The sequence below is a fragment of the Sesamum indicum genome, linkage group LG2, assembly GCF_000512975.1.
Source record: "Sesamum indicum cultivar Zhongzhi No. 13 linkage group LG2, S_indicum_v1.0, whole genome shotgun sequence".
Classification (NCBI taxonomy): Eukaryota; Viridiplantae; Streptophyta; class Magnoliopsida; order Lamiales; family Pedaliaceae; genus Sesamum; species Sesamum indicum.
Genome location: NC_026146.1, coordinates 5,226,713 through 5,244,037, shown reverse-complemented (window position 1 = coordinate 5,244,037; position 17,325 = coordinate 5,226,713). Strand labels below are relative to the sequence as shown.

The 17,325-nt window shown below is 33.7% G+C and overlaps 1 protein-coding gene across 1 annotated transcript in view; it reads left to right on the top strand.

Annotated features, from left to right (window-relative positions):
• The window catches only part of LOC105155379 (WAT1-related protein At1g21890), a 3,152-nt gene extending 713 nt beyond the window's left edge, over positions 1 to 2,439 (top strand). The window contains exons 3-7 of the mRNA XM_011071250.2: positions 67 to 183; positions 888 to 1,131; positions 1,575 to 1,733; positions 1,822 to 1,973; positions 2,072 to 2,439. Of these exons, the coding sequence (XP_011069552.1) occupies positions 67 to 183; positions 888 to 1,131; positions 1,575 to 1,733; positions 1,822 to 1,973; positions 2,072 to 2,279 (880 nt within the window). The 3' untranslated portion in view covers positions 2,280 to 2,439. The remainder of the gene's footprint in view (positions 1 to 66; positions 184 to 887; positions 1,132 to 1,574; positions 1,734 to 1,821; positions 1,974 to 2,071) is intronic.

Here is a 17,325-nt window from a genome sequence, read left to right as displayed (position 1 = left end):
AAAACTATGTATAAGGTGGTTGAGTACTAATTATTTTTTTAATGTTGAATTTGAATAATTAATTAGGCCTGTGCTGGACCAGAACTTGTACTATGTCGGAATGCAGTATACATCTGCAACATTTGCATCAGCCATGGTTAATGTTTTGCCAGCCATCACCTTCATAATGGCTGTCATTTTCAGGTAAAAATTATACCAATTATTTTAGTTTTTATCTGTACTAATGGGACATTTATGAACTTAATTACTATATATATATGTAGATTAATTGGTTAATTCTTAATTATATACCGAAATGCTTACCCTAAATCACTTCCAACTGCCAACGATATGTTCCCCTCTAATTGGAAAAGTTTCTTGATTTGATATTCAACCCGTAAATATGAGCTTTTATCGTGATCAAAAATAAAAAATTGTAACAAAAATTAATTAATTCTGATTGTGCAACAACTTTATTAGTATTATTTTTATGGACGAGTTCAAAACATTAGTCGTAGCTAAAGGTCATGGCAAATCTTGATTACTTATTGCTAGAAGAAATATGATTCTTTATCATAATTAATTAGCTAATATTAATTAACCACGGCATCAAGCATCATTTCTATAGGTGGGGCCAAAACATTAAACACAGCTAAAAATTATAAAAAATATTTTGATCATAGCTAAAATCATAGTAATGATTTTTAAGTCATAGTCATTTATGATATAGAGAATAATCCTTTAATTATTTGTAGTGGAATTAAAATTTAAGTGTTTATATTGATTTTGTTTAATTATAGTAAAATAATATTAATGTGTCATGATTTTTTAAGCCGTACTTATTCATAATGTATGTAATAATACTTTTTTTTTTAAGTACACTAATTTTACATGAAATAATCGGACAGGCTGGAGACGATCAATCTGAAAAAGATATCCAGCATAGCTAAGGTGGTGGGCACATTAATAACAGTGACGGGGGCAATGCTGATGACATTGTACAAAGGCCCAGTCGTCAACATCTTGTGGTACTCTCACGCCGGCAGCCACCACAAAGCCGCCGCGGCCGCCGCCACCGATCAGCACTTGGTCACCGGCACAATCATGTTGATTTCATGTATTGTGGGTTGGTCTGCCTTCTTCATCTTGCAAGTACGTACGTCTTCCTTAAATCCGACAAAATTATAGTTTAAATCATGTAACTACAGTTTGTTAATACTTTCAATCCTATAACTCTCTTTATTTATATATTTATTTTTAAACATCTCATGTTTGGTTCATCTATGACAAGTTTAGTTATGTATTGATAATTTTGGTTCTAACAACCCATAGACAGGACAAAAGAAAAATGAGCTCTACCCCAGTGCAAAGGGGATCAAAATTGTCGACAAATTAAGAACTTAATTTTTTAAAAAATGATAAAACGTGAAATGTTCAGATTTAAATTCATCAAAAAAACAAAATAATGAATATGTGTAAATAGCATAAGTCATAAAGCCAAAAAATGCTAACGACCTATAATTACAAGACAAAAAATATAATATACTGTTGGCCCATGATCAAATAATTTAATTTTATTGTTTTTGTTGGAACAGAACAAGACGTTGAAGGAGTACCCAGCAGAGTTGTCACTAACATCTTTAATCTGTCTGATGGGATTCGTGGAAGGTGGAATTGTGGGTGTAATAATGGAACGTCGTAAGAGTGCATGGGCCATAGGTTTTGATTCCAGGCTTCTTGCAGCTGCTTATTCCGTGAGTCTGATTCACATTCTTCTCACACATGATCCTCACCATTTCACTTGTTAATTTGATCGTATATTGATGTTGTCGATGTGGGCAGGGGATTGTTTGCTCGGGGATAGCATACTACATGCAGAGTATAGTGAACAAGTCTCGAGGGCCAGTGTTTGTGACTGCATTCAGCCCTCTCAGCATGATCATCACTGCCGTCTTGGGCGCCATTGTTTTGGCCGAGCAAGTTCATCTTGGAAGGTATGTGTACACATATTCTCACCATCACCATGACTCAATGTTAGAAAAATGAGATGTCAATTGAACTAATTAAAGCTTCGCTGCATTTGAACACGCAGCTTGATTGGAGCAGTGATCATAGTTTCCGGGCTTTACTCTGTGGTTTGGGGTAAAAGTAAAGAGAGTGCTTCGAACAAACTAGTAGACGGTGAGGGCCGAGACCAAGAATTGCCTGTGGTGGACAAGCAAACATCAGGAGTTGCCGATGCAGACGTCAGTCACACTGCTGCAAAATCAAAGAAGTTGTTGGAGCAAGCAGAGCCATGAATACCCAAGCAGTCGTCCTTCCCCGGCCCCCGGTTCTGGATCGTATTTTGCCAAAAATGTAGTATATATGTAAGATGTGAATGCTCACTTTCCGCCTGAAATTCCAGTGGGAATTAACAATTTGCTTTTTCCCAAGAATTACTCACTTTTCTATTACTCACCTCTGCGAGCAACCGGTTTATCTAATCGGCCAAGCACTGCATATGATACTCCAAGAGTATATTTGGAACAGAAGATTAAGATTTGAGGTAAAGATTTAGATAAAAATGGCTCTGCATCTAAAAATAAATGAATTTGATAATATAGCTCAAAATGTAAGTTGAACGATTTAAAAGCATTTATAATACGAAACTATCTAAACAAATTAAAAAACTTCTTGTCTTGTTGGATGGTGTTCACATATTTCAGAGGCAAAAATTGAGTCATAGCTAGGAACATCAATAAAGATGACTGCAGAAGCCACCACCACAAACCTACTCTTGTTTTCTGCCATAGAATGGCCCTTTTCCCCAACAGAGGAGAAATCATCATCATAAGATGCAGTCGGAATTTGCACACCTTTGCAACATTACATCGTTCTTTATATTACATAATCTCATATTCGATGCCAGTTACAGTTATGTACAACGTAGATATCAAGAGAAGGAATCATAAATATTTACACATACAGCTGTTTCAAGTAACTTCGAATCCGGACATACCCTATCTTTATAGGGCCTTTAAAGCCAATTTGCTTGAGTGATGGACCCTAAGTGCAGCCAGCCTCAGAATAGCACGACTTTTGTACAAACTGTAAAAGAGCGCCAATAAGCACATGAAATGAACTCACTGGATGGATGTTATTCTTGTCATGATGAAAATGAGATCAGAGATTCCCAAGGAGGCAGTTTTAATTTTCAAATCAAATTTGTCAACTAAAACACTTTAACTGGAAAACATGTTCCACTTTTTCAATCTAGCCAATAGAAAACAATTCGTTGACCTCAGAGAGCAACATGTTTACTGTAAATGGATGTGCCTATAATATTCGATTTTACCTTTTCTTTCTTCTTATAGTTTCCAATTTTTCGTGTAGAAGAGCAAAGGCAAATAATACTGTAACACTAAGAAACAATCATTTATTACCAAATTATTTCCATAGTCAACAAGGCATTTACTCATCCCCTTTCACCCATTGTTTCAGTGAAGTTTTGATCTTTTTCAATCTAACTTCACACGAGTATGGACAAATGCAGAGCTCTTCTATAACTTCAACTATAAATAGATACTTATATCCTGATGCAATCCACCAACCGGGCAGTCCAGAAAGTGATAAAAAAATAATGGTAGACATAAAAAATTTATCTCCTCCTCGATTCCCAAAATAATAAGAAAAAAGGGAAAGGGGATGATGGGCAGCCTAGATCAAATTCTTTATTACCGTTTCTTTTAAAGAAAGTGGTTAGGCCAAATCTCATGTTTACAATTTGTTGGTGGAATTAATATTCACAAGTAATTGTCTCCCTACCTGAACTTTAGTTTAAGTCACAAGCATTAACACTCAAAAAATTGGTTCTAAACAGTGCTGAAGTATACTCCATATAGCAAATGAGAACTGCCTAGAGGCCATCAGTGCTGAAGTATATATCCAAATACATGCACAGACTATAATTCCAGACATCTACCAAGTCTAAATAGTAAGATAACAGCATTAACTATATCTTCCTTTAAAACGAAATTAGTCCTAGAAAACTTAGAAATATACCTCGCTAGAGGTAGTCCCCATGTGGCTAGAGAATAGAAAAGCTTCCCTCCATGCCAAATGTTTAGCACTTTCTCCACTTTATTCATTCCTCCCAGTGCTTTCGTCAAGGCTGCAAGTCATAAAATATGCGTGAAACTGCGGGACTCTTCCAAAGCATGCCACCAAATCTGAACATAAAGGAGATTCATCAAGGAAGGATCCCCAAGTTGTGACTAGTTAGGTTAAGTCAAGTTGTTTTGGTGTATGTGTATGTGTACATAGTTGTGATTTTATTTTACATGTAAAATTCTTCAAACGAGCCTCATAGGGCCCCCCCAAAAAAGGGGTATATTTAAGAAGTGCAAATCCTACCTTTCTGGAGCTCTTGAGGAGTCAAATTTCTGCATTGTCAAGACAAATAAATTGCGAGAATTCATAAAATCAATAGTCATAATCCAATTCGTTCGAACACTAAAGTAAAATTGTAAACACGTCATGTACCTGAGCTTTTGGGTTTGCCAAAATGCATCTAGCCATAAAGTCAGCCACCCCATCCACCACATGTTCCTCACTAACAATAACATAATTTTCATTGTCCACAAACTGCTAACAATTTGGCAAGTTCCAGGACCAACATACATGAGCTATTGGAACAATGCAAAGCAATACCGCTTCCGAAGATATGAAATCCGGACCCTGGTAGGTTAGTTATTTTGTCATTTTTGCACAAGAAAGAAAATAAAATCTTCAATATCTCTTAAGAGGAAATTCATTTACCCAACTAAGCATGGTCCTACCTTAAACCCAAAATAAACAAATATAAAATTGAAAAAAACGTATAGCGTTAGATGAATTCCCATACAGAACGAAAAGTATAACTTGCTCCCTCCAGCACTTCTTCCCAATAATAATAATAATAATCCAAACACACAAAATAAAAAGGAGAAATTAATCAAAAGAAAACCTGATGGGTCTCGAACAGAAAATTGCTGGTAGATTTTTCACGGAACGATTCCAGTTCGTTCAGGAGGCAAGCAGAATTCACAGCTTCCAGAAGCCGATCATGAAGCTGCAATAAATTAAAAAAATCATGAAAAACAAAAAAAAATTGCCACAAAACATAACTCACGCAATAAAGAACCAAACACGTACATCAGAGGGGCAGTTCTGTAATAAGGTAGGCGAACTCGACATCTGCTGGAGGAGCCTAACACTATGTCTGTTTTTGTGTTTTGGCCCATCTTAGCAAAACACAAAATGCTGTTTGGATATATAACTTGCACACCTCCACTAGGTGTGCAAGTTGTATTTTATTTTATTTTTTTTAATTTTTTTCTCTCTCCTTTCTTTTCTCTATCTTTCTTGTCGTCTTCTTCTCTTCTTCTTTTCTCCCTCTTTTTTCTGCCGCCTTCTCTCTTCTCTCTTTCTTTTCTTTTTCTTATTTCTTCTTTCTTCTCTCTTTCCTTTTCTTCTTCTCTTTTTCTTCTTCATTTTTGTTTTTCTGGTCGGTTTCTTTTCCTTGTTTTCTTTCTTCTTCTTTCATTTGTTTTTCTGTTTGGCAGAGGTTTGGCCGATGTTATTTTCCTTCTGTTTTCTTGTTTTTTCACGTATTTTTTTTCTATCTATTTTGTTGTTTGATCTAATTATTTTCGTGTGATTTTTCCAGCAAAACGCCCAATTTTTTGCCATTCGCGTTGCCGCCGCCACTGGAGTCAACGCCTCTTCTGCCGCGCGAGTTTACGGACTACAAATTGATCTCTTCCTTTGATTCAAGTATATGAGTTTTGGAGGTGGGTTTGTATGTGAGGTGAGGAAATGGCGAATAGGGTCGGAGATGAGACTGCTGAAACAGAGCCGTTCATGTTTTTCTCCGGTCAACTGCATTGTTATTCTTTCTTTAAATTTAGGATTTTCCTTTTATATTATGAACTACTTATATCAATGTATTTCTATTGCTCAACAATATGTGGGTTATTGAGAAAAATTACCACTGATTTGTACATTGAAATTCTTTTTTACATATTTCAAGAAATTGATTTGGGCAAGTTGTCGTATATAGTGTCGGTGCACTGTACATACCTGTTTTGCTGCAGTGTAATGAGTATTTATTGCAATAAGTGTTGAAGTGTATATCAATTGGGACTATACACTATAATTTTCTGCTACTACTATTTTGGATAACATTTCAGTGACAGCCTTATCATTATGTTTACTGAAATTGGACCATTGTGGCAGTTCATTATTTAACTTTTAAGCTTTAGTGTGTAGTGCATAACTGATATGCATTGTTGTGTCAGTGTTGCTTTTTACTACATTGACTGCAGTCATATTATTTGCAAGTTGTTTGTGAATGCTTCACATGGCAATAGTGTCACTTTTGGCATATTTGAGACTATAACATATATGTTACTTATTTTGTCTATATATATAGCATTCATATCATTCTCTAAAAAAACTAATGCATCTAAACTTCAAAGTACAAATGCTTGTATTGGTTATTGAGTACGTATAGTGTTGCACTCGGGGAACGGTAGCTTGCATTCCACTTTTGTTGGTGTTCTACTTGTGAACTATCATATTTGTACGTTGATTGAAAAAGGTACTTGTTAATCCCTTTAATAATTCTGATTTTATGTTGTTTGCTATGTCTCACCAAGCCTACCGGTGGAGTTCGGGTTGTGGTTATTTAAGCTAAAGTTATCTCATGAAACTTGCATATCTATTGGATTATTAGGTTCTTTATTTGTTATGATCTATTCTAGAGTTGGTTCTGTAAAGACAGATATGTAGTAATATGTACTTTTATAGTTGGCTTTTTTAATTCAATCTTGTCTAGACCATCCTTATCTTTCATCTTTGGAGTTAGTTTATCTACATAAATTCAAGTGATATAATGTGTCTTCTACTAGTGATGACCCTTGCAGTGAATTACCATGCTAAGTTGCTAATTATTTCTTGTTTATGTGAGCTACATTCATATGATTTGTGCTTCAAGACAACTTTGTTTTCCTTTTCCTTCTTTATGTTGCTGGTTTTGGGCACTCTATGAGATGTAACAGTTGCTTACTAAATATATACTTAACATATTTTCAGACAATGGAACCTAGTGTATATGTTTTTTCCCTGTCCATCTGAGCTATATATGCTATATATATATATAAATTGTAATAACAGAAGCCAATCAGATGATGTTTGTTTCTTGTTCCATGGTGGTTATGCGCTAGGTTGCAATATGTTTCCCTGGAACGCTCGATATCTGTTTTACCTTGGCTTAGTGTGGTTATAATATCACACTGAAGAATGAAAAATGCAATGTCCTCCTTTCTACAATAGGAATTCCACCTTGTCTTTGATCCGTTGGTCAATACTACACCTTTTATGGTGTCTCATTAGATGCAGTGGCAGAAATTGACTCACTCTCTTCTTTTAGCGCCCAGTAACAGCCAAGTTATATTTTTTAAAGACTTGATCAATAACTCAAGAAGTCATGAGGATAACATAAAGTAATTCTGAGAACTTGGTGAACCAATGATCCGGTTGTACTTCTATTTTGTTCCAAGTTTCTAACATATAACATATGAGAATTCCAATTTTTACAGTAGAAATAACTTCTTGTTTGAGGTTCTTGTAGCTATCTTATTCTCTTGCTTCTAAGCATTAGCAGGATTTATATGCTTGCTTATGTTGGCATCTTTTCTGGAAAACCTGGGGCAATAGGAGATTCTATATGTGGATTGGATATAGGAGACCATTTAAATATAGGATAATTATAAAAGATCCATTCACCCCTCAGCCATAATCTGGAATAGTCTTCTTCATGAGATAATTGGATAAGAACATGCTTCAGATTAATAGCAACAACAGAGACTGATCCACGGAGGTCAAGCTTAATCAATCTGTTCTTAAGGAAATTTAAGCTTGGGAGGTCATGTGAAAACTTACCAATGAGTGCAAATTAAGTCTCTTTGCCTGCAATTCAGTCTCTTCTAAGTTGCTAAGTTGCTAATTATTTCTTGTTTATGTGAGCTACATTCATATATGATTTGTGCATGTTTGGATTGTGAATGATTACAACTCTTTTTGGCAGTGAAGAGTGTGAGAGAATTAATTTGTATGAAGAAAATGCAAATTATTTTCAAGAAGGGAAGATAGTGATTCTGCTTTTGGAGAAAGATAGAAGTTTTCCTTTAAATTTATTTATCTTGCACCCCTTAATTTATGTTATTTTCTTTTTTTAGTGGCGTTGTCTGTTTTTCTTTATATTTGACGGATCGTAAATGAATTGAGTGGAGCTAAAATCATATCATTTAAGTTGGATTTGAATCTTTTATGGACTTTGAAAGTTTAAGTTAATGGAATTCGAATGAGCTTTAAGCATGTTTATCACTATTATATGTATTTATATCAATAAATCTATGATTTGTAATTTAAATTTTAAAATTCACCTAGTTAATTTTATTAATATGCGATTAGTAAAAAAAATAAAATTTTATAATTGATACAATCTGTCCATTTCACTTTTTCTTAAAATAAAATATGTTCAATTTAAGTCATATAAATATATATAAATTGTATGCAAAATTATTTTTTTATATTTAATATGCTATAAATATTTATTTTCTGTTTGTTCTTAAATATGATACAATTAATATAATCAAAATATAATTCATTATTTGTAACATATTTGTATCAAAAAATTAATATGCACGGACATATCATAAATTCATTCTTATCTTTTAACTAAACTTTATTTAGATATAAATAAATCTAATAAACAAAAAATAAATATGACCTTTACAAAAGGGATTATTAAAAGGGATTAATATGCACGGACATTATTGCTTTTGTTAGCTAATCAAACTATACCTACTCTATCACTCCCACAATTATTATTTATTTTTTTTCCATAATCACGACATTATTATGTCTTATTCCATCTAACTCACCAACCCTACTTTATTCAATAATTATTTATTTATTTTCTACATATATATATATATATATATATTTCAAAGTTTGGAGGATGTTTGATATCAAATTTATATATTATTCATCTGATATTACATTTGGACAGAAGGATCTACAAAATTAATTATAAATAATTTTATATAAAAATTTAAATTTATCAATATTTTGAAGAGAAAAACTTCATTTAAAATGAGATTTAGATTATTTAGAATCCTTTAAGGGTTGTTTATAAGTATGCTTTTATTTATAATTTACTATAAAAAATGACGGTCTGCAAATAATTTATCTTGTACTGGGATGTCACTGTATAATATGACTTAGTTCTCATATTTCAATTTAATCGGACCGTATCATTTATCTTATACACAAAAATAAATAATCCCGGTGAAGAAAAGAAATTAAAAATACAATTTACATATTACTTTTTAGTTAAATATATTTTGAGAGACGTTATTACTTTATATTTAATATGATACAATTAATATATAATCAATTATTTTTTTATATTTAATGTGATATAAATATCTATTTTCTGCTTTTTTCAAATATTATTTAAACTGTAGCATTGTTTAAATATTGTGCTTATTTTTTACGACACTGTCATATATAATCAAACCCACAAAGACGCAATACCCAAACGACACTGGTTCCTCCCAGTCATCTCGGTATGATAAAGTTGTATGGAACTCGAAAATGGAACGCGTATTCATTGAATTAATGCACGAGGAGTTCATCACACACCGACTCCAATCCTCCACATTCCCACCTTCGATGTGGGCTCGTATAACCAACAGAATGAACTCAATTACGGGTCAAGGTTGTCGGTTTACGCCGGTACAGTTAAAAGGCAAACTTAACAGACTTCGTCGTGCTTGGAGTCTGTTGAACGACATTCTTAGCAGGGGTACTGGATGGGGGTGGGACCCAAAATTGAATACCATAACAGACGAGATATGACGTTTGGAGGAACTGTATCGGGTAATAAAAATATTATGCTCTCATTCTATCTTCACTTAACGTGCACGAAGGCTCTCTTGCCTGCAACGAACGTACTCTTTCACAAACTAATAATATGTCATGCCAATCGGTGAATGATTTCAGGAAAATCTAGACTATAAAAAAGTTGTCCAGCGTGGCCTTCAACGATTTGACCTATGCACTCAAATGTTCTCACGGAACACTGCAACTGGTGGGCTCGCTCGTTCATCATCTCAAGCAACGCCGAATCATTCATAACAGCAACAACGTAGATGATGAAGAAATGGATGGCACTCACTCGGGCACCCGTCGATCACGAGACGAGTACGAAGATACAGCATTCTCTCAATCACAGCTCATGACGTCCGGGGAAGAATTCTTTTCTTCACCGGGATCAGCGCTTGTGTCTGCTGGTCCGTCTGGAAGCGGTTGTCGGTGCTGACGTGTTACTAGTGAGTTGCACGCTAAGAAGTGTGAGACAATGGATAGGTTGAATGAATCACTACAAGGGAAGATTGACCGCACTGGGCCCAAAGCTACTGAATCGATTGAGCGGTGCGTAGATGAGTTGACAAAGTTTCAGGATCTGCCGGACATTATATTCACCACCGCGTTAGAGCATCTTCACAGTCACAACACACGCACGATCTTCTTCGTCTTAATAAAGAAAATAAACACCGCTGGTTGTATTCATTGGGCAAGTGAATGTAATGCCCGGTGGTTAAAATATTGTGTTGCAACTGGTTAATTTATGCATAGTTATGCCAGTATGGTTTACTTAGATTTCAATCATACCAAGTTCGTAAAATTTTAATTAGTTTCATGTCCTTATCCATCGTACGTCTATTGTATGTAACTTACCCACTACTTTTGCATGTTTCTATTTAGAAATACATCAATGACTGGATATATGGCCAGCTCGAATGTTGGTGGAGATTTGGAGTCTAACTCCACAGGCGACAACCCAGGGACACCAAGGACTCCAGGAAGTAACGAATCTGATGTTCCAGAGGAATTTTATGCATTTAGAGACATAATATGCCCAAAATTGTTTAGGAAAAATGTTCCACGTAATACGTCAGCACTGCAGGGAGCAGAGTGGGTTGCTAAGATAATGACAACTCCACACCAAGGACGTTTTTTTGACAATATTCGCATGACCAAGCCATGCTTCTATGCTTTGGTTGGTGCATTAACTTCTAGAGGGTTACGCCGCATGGTCAGACGTCTAGGGTTACCTCAATCGAGGAGGTTGCACTCTTCATGCAGACAGTCGGCATGCATAAAAGACACCGCGACAATATGGAGCGATTTCAACACTCACTGGAGACTATTCATCGTAGATTCCATCGTGTGCTTTTTGCTTTGTGCGCAATGGCGCCAGAGCTAATAACTCGTCCGGATTTTACGGGTACCATCCGAGAGTGGCAAGTAACCGTGATTTCTACCCATACTTCAAGGTACATTTCAGCAGTTTCCACACCATTGTTCATAGCGTAATTAATGGAAGCTAGTATTTCACATACTAAGTAATTAATGTAACTATACTGTGCATTGCGCGTTCGATGAAGGACTGTGTCGGAGCGATGGATGGGACGTTGCTACCTACTTGGGTCCCTCAAGTTGACCAAAACCGATACCGGTCGCGTAAAGGTCAACTTGCACAAAATGTACTAGCAATATGTGACTTCGATATGAATTTCACCTATGTCTATGCGGGGTGGGAAGGAAGTGCCGCCTATGCTCGGGTCTTGGACCATGCAGTATCACAAGATCAAAATTTTTTATTTCCGCCGATCGGTGAGACGATGAAATATATTTGCTACATTGCATCGAATATCTTGCTTAAAAAGAAAGTAGGTGGTACTAGCGGTTCTCCTTATGACAATGTCTTCTTACAATGCAGGTAAGTATTATTTGGTCGACGTGGGTTTCGCAAACTACCAATATTTTCTTGCTTCTTATCGAAGGACAAGGTATCACCTACAAGAGTGCAGGGGATAAGGTCGTCGCTATCAGACCCCACAGGACATGTTTAACCATGCACATTCAAGGTTATAAAATGTAATTGGACGTTGTTTTGGTGTACTGAAGAAACGTTTTCCAATATTACAGTGGGGGATGTCGAGTTACCTTCAAAACCACCAGGTCGATATTGTAATCGCATGTTGCACACTTCATAACTTCATCCGAAGATACAGCAACGATGACATCATATTCAACGAATCGGATGAAGACACTCCTCCTGACATGGATTCATTTTACCATATGGGACATCCAACTACTTCTGAGTTAGAAGCTCAACGCACCCTCCAAGATAACATAGCGCTACAAATATGGGCAGCTCACCATCCAAATAACCCACAACGATGGAACAACTGGACAATCATATCTAAACTATTTAAACCTTTTGCTGATATTCATTCACTCTGCCTATCGGTCTAACGCTATAGGATCATTTAGTAGGAATCAAGTGTAGGATGATATGCGCTTTTTGTTGACATTGAATAAAATATGTGATGCATTAATCCAAGCAATAATGGCATTTCATACATTAGCAACTCGTGCAAATGGTACGACGTTGCATATTACTATTTTCTGACCATTGTTCTGTGCAGACATGGCATATCGTAGATATCTAGAGAGTGTTGGATTTCCACAAGAGGATCACTGGACTTTAAATGTTGAGCAGCGATTCATGTGGATGATACTAGACGACAACACCAGAACGCCCATGAGAGACGATGCACGTGCAGAGACACAAATGGGTCATTGGGCACGTGCATTACGAAGACATTTTCGATACCCATACACACGAGAGCAAGTCCGTGCTAAGTTCTACGAGTTTAAAAATCGATTTCGCCAGTTCCACGGTATCACTCAGCTAACAGGGGTTTTTTATGATATTGAAACATTTGTTATAGTGTTTCCCTCCGAGGTACGACCACACGCGTCACGGGTACGTCATGTTATTGCAAATGTAATGAGATCCATTTAACAATTGTCATTTCAAATTACATACATTATTTTGCAACGCACAAACACCTTTTAATTGACCCTTTTGCAGCACTTTCCATTGGCTAGACGGTACTATCATTATCCAGAGCAACATTATCCCAGTATGCTAGAGGTTTGGGGCCTGCTGATGTTGCCAGATGTCCCTGCTGAGGCCCACGGCGATGCACCAGACAGCGAGAGCAGTCACATCGTGCGTATTCTAGTGAAAGGGGGCCAGCATGCATCAATTGTCATATCGGATTCTACTGCCCCATCGTCACAGACACATACACACATTGCCAGTTAGGATGCAGTGGAACATGTAGCTCGTGGCGATGTTGCCCCACCGGTGCCACATAGTACCCAGATAGCCGCACGACGCAGTCTTGACATGGGTTCAGAAGTGGGGGAAATTGGATCGTGGACTGACGCAGTCTTGACATGGGTTCAGAAGTGGGGGAAATTGGATCGTGGACTGATTATATTCGTCGATTTGGCATACAGCAGGATGGGGGTGCCCAGTCGTATAGTGAGAGCGACAGCACAGCACGCTCACGCCGACCACAAGGACTCCCACCACGGCGGTGTGACGGTCCTTAGAATTACAATGGCCGAATATGAAAACTCTACGTCAAATGTTGATTTAATTAGTAAAGCTACGTCAAATGTTGATTTAATTAGTAAAGCTGGAACAAGTACTCGAGCAGTTTGTCATTGTCAAACGCATTTGTTTCTTATATGTCGTGCCGATGTGTTTTAAAATTCCCTAAAAATATGACAACTTTATATGGTACAAGTAAAATATTTCCTCTATTCTGTTTTTAACTAATCGATACTAATTCACTGACCTTTAATTATTTAAGTATTTTTTACTCAACACATCGTTCTTTACATGACAAATAATATTTGTAAAAAAAAAATTCAAAAATATTGGGCAATATATCATTACTGCATGTGTAATGCAAAGTGGCTATTGTTCGATTTATCAAGCAATTATTTTCACCACGAATATAAACGCCCATGAAATTATTTTCACCGCACCGATTTAATCTAAACAAATCTATTCAACACCAAAGCAACTGAGATTTAATTATTTTTTTTAAATTATTTTCATTATATGTATTATATATTATTTAATAAATAATATATGTGAAAAGTAAGCAATAATTACTACTAAAAAATTATTATTAACTTATGAAATCATTGATATTAAAGATATTTACTTTCAATGCTACTTAGTTAAGAAATATAAAACTTTTCTACCTAATGGAAATACTGTAGCAATTCCGTACACTACTGACAATATATCAGTACTATATACCTAATTCGTATTTTTATTACTTCAATTATCTAATAAAATTTATCTGTTCGCATGTAAAATTTTAACGAATCTATTTTCAACACGTTATATAGAGCATTTATCGCTGGATTACAATTTTTTTCAACTTAGACCATTTAAATATTTTATACTTATAATTTTTCCTATTTTAATGAAATATTTAAGAAATTTGAAATTTGAGGACAATATACCAATAATACATACGTGATTCTAAATTTTTTATAAAAATTTTATATATTATATTTTTTTATTCCAAATATAAAGTCTAACAAAACCATGTAAGAGACAATACTACAATATATTCAATCATGCATTAAAATTATAAATATTGTTTAAAATATAAAAATAAATGCCTCAATAAAAAAAATTACTTAACATAAATATATATATTATATTTCACTAACAAACAAAATACTATATACATACATATATATATTACTAAATATATATATTAAAAGACATGATTTGACAATGAACAGTAACTCATGTCTCCCAAATCCCAACATCAAACCTACACCACTTATTTTATACTATTTTATATTATATCAAAATACAAATCCAAACATACCATCTATTTCAAAACACATACCCTGTGTTTGGATTCGATTTTGGGCCATCTCAAACCGATTTAATGTTTGGCTTTACAAATTTTATCGGTTTTTGTTTGATTTTGAGGCATTTTGTAATAGTGGGTCCCATTTAACAAACATATTTTGTTTATCAGACGGGCCCACTGCTCTTGGAGGAGGGGATTTTAGTGGGGCCCCCATGATGTGGATTGCACCCATTTTGAATTGTATCTTCCAACCCATTTCATTATTATTATTATTATTATTATTATTATTATTATTATTATAATTAATTAACAAGTATAAAAGTACTACAATTGGTGTTATTATTTATGTGGATTTTCAAATTATAAAAAATTGAAGGATGCATTAGAGAGTTGATATACATGTTAGATGTATAATATTTTTTCCCGTGAGATTTATATTTGATTTTTAAATACAAATATATTTTATTTTAACCACTTAATATTTTGTACGTAATATTTTCTACATCATTGGAATAATTAAAAATTTTAAAAATACAATTATAACAATCTTACGCGGTTAATTCATATATTACATTATTTGAATAATATATTTAAATTTATCACCTCGAACAGAACGTCTAACAAAAAATATTGTTAATCCATTACTAGAGTGTATTTAATTATTTATAAAAGTGTATTTACATAAATTATTATTTTTCATTTTCATACATATATAATTAGAAAATAATATTTATTTTAATCCACTCACAACTAAATAAATTATATATATTTTTATACATATATATATATATAAATATATATAAAAAAGAGACATGATTTGACAACAAACAGTATTTTTTGTCTCCCAACTACCCAACATCAAACATACCATACTTATTTTATATTATCTCTAAAAATAAATCCAAACATACACACTATCTCTAACTTATTTTTATTTATCTTTGTTTCTCTCTCTCTATCTCCACAAAATACCCAAAAACAAGTTAAAAATAAAACCAAACATTATGTTCCTTTCTTTTTGTCTTGTTGTCATAGGAAGAATATAATTCTTCCTCCTTCAAACATACATCATTTTTATATCCCAATTGAAAATAAGTCTCAACTTTTTGTACATACACTGTGTGTAATTAATACTACCAATATGGTAATATAATGGTAAATTATTATTATTTTTTAATTACGTCTAGTTTGATGCTCATATATCAAAGGGTGTCTAAAAAGTTTGAAAAAGGTGGATTGAGTCTACGATTGTTATTGTAAAAATAGTTACCCGTTAGCAATTCATGAACAGGCCCCGATTAAAGATTGATAACTTATCTAATTTTAGGTGTATGATCGTATAATCCGGTCTTATCCCACGTTCTAATTCAACAAACACCAACAATAATAGTCATATTTTCTTATGCCATATTTTATCCAACTCAACCTTATTAACCATTTATCTCAAATACAAAAAGTAAACAATGTACTCTTAATAATGGTATCAAAAACACCTCTTACTATTAAAACCTTTAAATACTCCAGTAAATTCGAAAATTCTATTTAAATGGCCGAAAATAGCCTTATACCTTTTTTTTTAAATCGCGAATGGCCTTATGGCTTAATATGTAAAATAATAAATTTATTTTATTTCTTATTATAATCTATATAGCATTTCGAGTTCTTGTAAAATTAAAATTTAATAACTCAAAGTAAAAATAATTAAATAATATGTTATTTTTATTGTAGATAAATTCAAATAAATTTAAGACAGTGTTTGGCCCAATCGATATCCTAAAACAAAACGTCTAAGAAACAAACCTTATGTTTGGTTTCAGTTTTGGGCCATCTCAGAGATGGCCCAAAACAGAAGCAATGTTTGCCATTGCTTATTTTGATAATTAAAAATTTTAAAAAATATAAAATAATATAATTATTCTACGCGGTTAATTCATATATTACATTATTTGAATAATGTATTTAAATTTATCACCTTGAATAGAACAACTAACAAAAAATATTGTTAATCCATTATTAGAATGCATTTAATTATTTTTAAAAGTGTATTTACATAAATTATTTTTTTCATTTCCATACATATATAATTAGGAAATAATATTTATTTTAATCCACTCACAACTAAATAAATTATATATATTTTTATACATATATATATAAATATATATAAAAGAGACATGATTTGACAATGAACAGTATTTTTTGTCTCCCCACTAACCCAACATCAACATAACATACTTATTTTATATTATTTCCAAAAACAAATCCAAACATACACACTATCTCTAACTTATTTTTATTTATCTTTGTTTTTCTCTCTCTATCTCCACAAAATACCCAAAAACAAGTTAAAAACAAAACCAAACATAATGATACTAACTTATCTCTATTTTTCTCTCTTTATCTCCAAAACACCCAAAACATTAATTCAAAAATTACGTAAGATTTTTCTCAAGCAATTGCCAGAGGCGTCCATTCTCGGAGCGTA